At 42.8% G+C, this 7,077-nt stretch overlaps 1 protein-coding gene across 1 annotated transcript; it reads left to right on the forward strand.

Annotated features, from left to right (window-relative positions):
- Nucleotides 1–518: 518 nt before the first annotated feature.
- Nucleotides 519–2,847, forward strand: LOC109321922 (ribosome-binding protein 1-like). Its single transcript, XM_019552657.1, has 2 exons — nucleotides 519–678; nucleotides 1,678–2,847. Exon 2 carries the CDS (start codon nucleotides 2,229–2,231, stop codon nucleotides 2,670–2,672), a length of 444 nt encoding a protein of 147 aa, XP_019408202.1. The 5' UTR covers nucleotides 519–678; nucleotides 1,678–2,228; the 3' UTR covers nucleotides 2,673–2,847.
- Nucleotides 2,848–7,077: the final 4,230 nt, after the last annotated feature.

The following is a 7,077-nucleotide window of genomic DNA, read 5'->3' on the forward strand; positions in this document are numbered from 1 at the left end:
CAGCTGCAGGTATCTAGCAGAAAATTCCTCTAACCCAGGGTAACTCTCAGAAATTCTAACTGTGCCGTGACTAGGGACACTACCTCTGTCCCATTCTCCCTCACTATATAGGTTTGCAGTAAAGCTCCACTACTCTGGACCAAGGTTCTACAGGCATAAGCTCCATTTTATCAACCTAAACCAGTGGGGAGCTAAACCAGTGTAGTTGCAAGCAGCAACTACAAATGGTAGCATCACTAAGCTAACCCTGAACCTTAGGGTGTTTAAATCATATTTGTTACCCTCTTACTCTTCTGTTCACTCTTCTACTAAGTGGAGCGCTGTTATGGAGAGAACACGACCCAATGCATTTGGAAACACTCTCGTACTTATACTATTTTTATTACATTTTGTGAAGCACTGTTGCAAGGCACTAAGGTATGCCTGCTCCTTTATGAGCAGAAGCAGCTTAGCTAGAGAGTCCTGAGAGCTAGGCAGTGCTCCACAGCTGCATATAGCCTTGGCAGCAAACTAGCTTGCACCTGCACCCAGTCAACTGTCTGAAAGATGACAGGGCCCTGGGCACACATAAGCCCCAGGGTTGGGGCTGACTGGAGTTAGTTCTCTGGCTACAGCCAGGGGGAAGAAGCTTTTGCAGAAAAAACTGCTTGAAGATGCTGTTTGCCTGTTCTGCTGCTGGTAAGACTGGGCTCTAGGAGCGCCTGAAGTACCTGGGGCTAGGAGGCACACATTGCTGAGGGAGAAGCTTGCCTTCTTAAAGTGCAAGAGTATGGCCTCCAGTGTCATTGTTATTGTTATGTTGTAACCCAGGGGCTCATATTTCCATTATTATTTGGACCGGTGGATGCAGACGAGGCTAAATGGGGAGGAGGAGGCCTCATTGGGGCACACTACCATGTAGAACTTCACCACCAGAGAGGACACAGAAACAGGGCTGCTGAGAGCCCAGCACTGGAGAGGGTGTGGAAACAGGGATGCCGAGATTCCAGCACAGGCGAGGGCGCAGCTACAAGGGCCAAGGGCCCAGTCACAACAGGAGGCCAGGCTAGACTGAGGCCTCATCAAAAGGGATAATATTTAAATACCACCTGCAAGGCATGGGGCATGGTAAAGGGGAGGTTTTGGAGCCACGCATCTAGCCATAAACCATGCATCTAGCTCATAAGCTCACAAAGCACAGACTTTGAGCAAGACCCAGCAAGGGATCCAAGATCAGCAGGGTCTAGTGGAGTTCAGCAGGACCGTGACCATGCAAACTCGGTGGCAGCCTCCCAGCTCATTATTTCAACCAACAAGACATGGCAGACGAGATTAGAAGGTGCCCGCAGGGTGTAGCAGGCATGGTCATGGAGCCTTAGGGGCATCACAGCCATTCCTGGGGACCCCATGCCATGACAAGTGGTGCACTGGCCAGGAAGTCATCTGTGCATGGGGAAGAAGCCTGTGTCCCTGAGGAGGGAAATGAATCTTTGGGCCAGAATAGAGACATAGAGAGGTTTGTTCTAAGGCAACAACACCACAGCTCAGGAGGAAGAGCTGAGGGTAGAAAATACTACTACAAGAGACTGTAGAAGGGAAGACATTAGGCCTCAGCCAGGAAAGAAGTAAGGTCTGGAGTTAATCATGGCAGAGACAGAGACTATGAAAAGTCTGAAATAAAAGGCTTTCACCTGGCAGTTGCAGGTGGATGAAGCAAGGGAGAGAGCAGCCCGTTTAGAGTGGGAGTTAAAAGTTGTGAAATCTAAAAATGAGCAAGCTGGAGCAAAACTGGCCACTTTACAGCTGCATATGCAATCCGGAGAGAAAGAAGGAGGGTTGAAAGAAATCCGGTACCTGATTGCTGAGGGCTGAAAGGACTCAAGCACTGGAATGGCTCATCATGAATGAGGCTGATAAGAGCAAAAAATGGGAAGAGAAGACGCAGAAGGAGATTACAACATTCTTGACAAAGGTCATCTGAAGCCAGCGCAGCCCACATGGCAGACGAGGCAGATTTTCTACAGTGGATGGAAATATCAAAACACCTTATAGGTGCCATAGAAAAAGAACTGTGGAGTTGGGAGGACCAGGTAGAGGAGTTGCATGAGGAGCTGGAGAGTTGGCAACAGTGATGCTGCCAAGCAGAACACCTTGTGCACAAGCTATGGGGCAAGTTAACTGAAAGCCATACCCAGTCGGAGAAAACAGGAAAAATTATATCAAAGCAAATAAAGAAAATTAGAGCACAGATGGAAGGTTACAAAGTGATGGAGGACCAGGTGCAGTCCCTTGAAGCAGAGGTAAAGGCCAGAACTGAGGAGTGTGAGGCATTACGAATTCAGTTGCAAAGGGTGGAGGTGGAAAAAGCCCAACTTAAGGAAGAGATACAGTCCTTGAAGACCCTTCTAGAAGCAGGCATGGTTAGAGAGGTGGCAATGAGTGCAGAGAGGAAGCCACAAATGTTACAGGCTATTCACCCTCTGGAAGACAGACTGGTGGCACTAGATGCGCAGACTGATGAACATTTGGCTAAAGCCAAATGCCAGGAGCACTTTCAGGAGCTCAATGTTTTGAAGGAGCCCTTAATGGAGACTGAGAAACAGCTAAAGACTGTATGGCTAGAAGTCCTGAAATTCCAGAAGCACCAGAAACTACCCAGAAATTTGGGCCCAGGAATCCAAGAGATGAGATAGGACTAGTACAGCAGGAAAAGAACACAATGATGGAGGGACCCTCAGGGGCAGATCCTGCAATCATACAAGACGAGATCCTGCCCACAGTTAGAGAGTGCCTGGATCGGAAATGGGGCCAGTGGATAAGCCGTATACAGAGGAGATGGACCGACTAAGGGAGAAACTAGAAGAACTTGCCAGCAGGCAGTCAGTCACCCCTTCCTACTAAAATAAAGGGAAGAGAACTACTTATAATAAAATGTGAAATGTCTCAGATTATCAAGAGTTCCTTCAACATTACACTAAAATAGCTATAATGTTTAAGTCATAAATGGCACTGAAGTAGTGCCTAAATCTCATGTTGGCTTTCTGTAAAAGGGTGAATGTCACCTTAAAATGCAGAATTAAAGCAATTAGCTAAAAAAAGGTTAAAAGTCCATACAGTATTAGCATCTAAACAGTAAGTACCAAACTCCCAAGGTCTCAATCCAGAATACACAGGATTGTACATTGGATTCTGCAGTTGTTCAAGATTTCTGAGTAAGAATCTGAAGGGAAACTTCTTAAGACTGGTGAAAGAAGAAACGTGTTTACATCTTTATGTAAAACTACTGAGAAGCCCAAATCAATTACTCTTCTTTTGCATATAACAGTATTTCATACTTCTCTGATAAATCAAGTAAATCAAATATTATAATGTACTGCTAATTAAAGAAACCAGCATAACATAAACTGTAATGATCTCTGAACCTCTATATAAGAACAAGTTCTCAGGAGCTTGATAAGCAGGTCAAGCCATTTTAAATACATGAATACATATTTCTCCTGGAACATCATTTTAGTTTTAACAAACTTGCATTTACAGATTGTCAAGTCATGGCTTGGACAGATTTCTGACAAAGTCTTTCAATAAAAAAATGCTTCTGTTAAATTAGATGTGTGTGTGTCATAGTAACATTTATTCCTGGTTTTGTTTTTTTTTACTACCATAGCCCCAAAAGAATATTAGCAAGTTTTAAAAAATCAGCATGTTTAGCTTAGTTGATGTAATTAAATGAATTTTGCATGTTTTTATATAAAAACTTTTGTGCTTTTCAAATGTCCTTTAATCACTTTGTTTGGTATTTTTACATGTGTTCCAATAAAAAGTCCAATGAATTCCCTTCTAAAACACGAGAAAGTTTGGAAGTTTAAGGTTAAATTAATTAAAAGTTTTGTTACGCTAAAGCTGGGAGGGTGAACTAGCTTGAGTAAAAAAGAGCAGCAGCAAATACAGACCTGCACATTCTAGAGTTTATGCAAACAGGCTGAGGATATGCACACACACATACATATAGACTCATACAAACACATAAATGGATTTGGATTAGACTTTGCCAAAATCTCTATCTGAGACCAACGAACCAGACCTGGAAGGCTGTTCCTTTTCATATAAAAATAGTAATAATGAATAAATGAATGAATATTTGGATGGCCTCCAGTGCCTTATACAGCATAATTTCTGTTTCTCTTCCCCACATCTACCGACAAGTTCTCTCCTGCTACATAGTCCCTGTTCCCCCTGGTTCCTCACCAAGGTAATATATTTACACCACCTGGAATGCAAAGTAGCATTCTGAATTATGAGTGCAAAGGAAATGTGTGCTCTTAATGTCTTTTCACCTTTTCTCTGGGTGCTAAATTTCATCATTCAAACAAAGGTCCCATTCAGTGGATAGGACATTAGGCTGAGAGTCAGGTCACACAGCTTTTTCTCCATTTCTTCCATTGCCTCATGTGACCTTGGGCAAGTAATTGAGCATTCGTGCATCAGTTTCCTCAGATAGTAAAATGGCTGAAACATCTATGGATGTCAAGTAGAATAACTACTATGGATCCAGTAAGGGGCTTCAATGGAACTGAAGTACCTATGTTCAAATTTAAAAATCCTAAAACTTCAGTACCTAACCTGGGAGGCATGTAAACTCACCTCTCTGTTGGACTAAATTTCATCAAGGGCCGCACAAGCCCAGAACTTCTACAACCAAAGCAGCTTCTACCTCCCATCTAACTCATTTGGGGTCCAAAAACTAAGGATATGTCCATCCTAATAGTTAAGGTATGCTTGAACCTTTGCTGTAAAACCCATATTCATCAACCGTCCATGCTTCTGGTGGCATTCTAGACAAGGTTAATCTTGAAACTTTGCTGAACTTGAGGATCTAAAGTCAACCCTTCCCTATCTACTTCTGCCTGGAATGTGTCTGGACACTACCTGAATGCTTCATGTTGCAAGCACATGAAGTTTGCTGGCAGCAATCCACAGCTTCCTGTTCATGATTTGTATCCCTTCTCCATCATAATTCCTGTTTCTACTGCTGCAAGTAAAGAGACGCTGGCAGGATAGTCAAGTCTTGGGCAGACCACTTCCTAGAAAAACTCTGCAAGGGAAACTGAAGTATATCTCAGTACCATGCTCAAGCAATAAGAACAATGCTTTAAGATAGGCTACAGTTACAGGTCAACCTAGACAGGCTAGCAAGTTGGGTGGATCGGAATCTGAGGAAGTTCAACATGGAGAAATGTAAACTGCTCCGCCTTGGGACAAGCAACCCCCAACACACCTACATGCTTGATGGCACCAAACTACTTGCACCACTAATGAAAGGGGCCTGGGGGTAATAATAGACCTCAGTATGAATATGAGTAAGCAGTGTGATGCTGTAGCTAGTAGAGCAAATAATACTCTGGCATGTATCAATCAATGCATCTCCAGCAAAGCCAAGGAAGTGATCTTTCTGCTCTACTCAGCACTGGTGAGACTGCAGCTGGAGTACTACATCCAGTTCTGGACATCACACTTTAACAAGAATGGGGACAAGCTTGAGAGAGTCCAACAAAGAGCCACCCATATGATCAGAGTCTTAAAAGGCAAGCCATACAAGGAAAGGCTGAGGGACCTGGGACTCTTCAGCCTGAAGAAAAGAAGTCTGAAAGGGGACCTGGTAGCAGCTTACTGCTACACTAGGCAAGTACATTGAGGGCTTGGTGAGCAACTGTCCACCAAGGCACCCAAAGGGAAAACCAGAAGTAATGGCCACAAACTCCTAGAGATCAATTTAGGCTCAACATTAGGAAAAACTTCTTCACAGTCAGGGTGTCCAGACTGTGCAATTACCTAGCATGGAAATATTCAAGCAGAGACTGGACAGTCACCTTGCTGGGGTCACCTGACCCCCAGGTATCTTTCCTGCTTGGCACAGGGGGCTGGACCCAATGATCTCCCAAGGTCCCTTCTGGCCTAACAATCTACGAACAACAATGTAGACAGCTTTAGGAAGGATTACAAGGCATGATAGAGATGCAGAAGTGTGCTTAATAAGACTTAGGTTATCTCAGGGTGATTTCCTGGTAATCCCTAAATATTATTATAGTATTATACACAATTACTGTTTAAGGTAAAATATACAAACTCTTTTGAGATCAGGAACTAAAAGCCATTATCTCCTTCTAGGTGAGTGCCCTAACCAGTAGCTATAGAGTTATGCTCTTCCTTAAGGTCACTTTCTCACTCTCTCTCTAGCCTATTTGGTCTTGAAAGTTACAACGTTACACCTTCACCAACAGAGGTGAAGAGTGCTCCTTCTTCCTCATCCTCCTACACACACCTGTTATCTACCATGGAGGTAGGAGATGGGGTGTCAGATCCTCCCAGACAGAGGAAAGAATTTAATAGAGGTCTCTCACTTCTTGGTTAGGTGCTATAAGCACAAAGCTGTTAAACAGAAGATGGATGGAATCACCAGCACCTGCAACCCTGAAACTTTGATGCATACCCTAGAGTGTTAGCACACTGAATTACCCAGTTTACTTGCAAAAATTAAGAACATTTTTTCAAGTGTATCCCTAAAAACTTTGTTCCATTTATTTATTGCTTTCACATAAAACATAAGTCTAAATATAATGCCTGGAATGTAAAAAATGGAATATCAGCAAACAGGGGAAGAAAAATATAAAATGATGTGTACCTAATGTACAACTCTGGCTTAGGATATGTAATATCTCCCCCTAGTGTCTAGTGCATCTAATACAAGTATAGCCCTAATTCTCATGCTAGCAGTTTGGTTTGTTATACTGATATTGCTGTGTTTGATGTCTGTTGGTAATCCTAATGCTTGAAAGTGTATATGGCCCCATACCTAAATGCAAACTGAAAGCAAAATAGCAACTAGATTTCTGAACTAGTCCATAAAATGGCACTTATAAAGGCAAGCTAAAAATGAGTTTAAAAAATAAATGAAAACTTTTTATAAAATCATCTCAAGTTTAACTAAACCAAGCTGCATCAGAATTACATAGATTCAGTTGTTTGCCTGTGACCCAAGCACATAGTCCTTTCCCCCAGCTATTGCATTGAAACACTAAATTAGAATGGATAGCACTGACC

The sequence above is a fragment of the Crocodylus porosus genome, unplaced genomic scaffold (genome assembly GCF_001723895.1).
Source record: "Crocodylus porosus isolate Cpor-Errol unplaced genomic scaffold, CroPor_comp1, whole genome shotgun sequence".
Classification (NCBI taxonomy): Eukaryota; Metazoa; Chordata; order Crocodylia; family Crocodylidae; genus Crocodylus; species Crocodylus porosus.

Coding starts and splice junctions, on each gene's coding strand:
- LOC109321922 (XM_019552657.1), top strand. CDS start 2,229: ATGGAAGGTTACAAAGTGATGGAGGACCAGGTGCAGTCCCTTGAAGCA.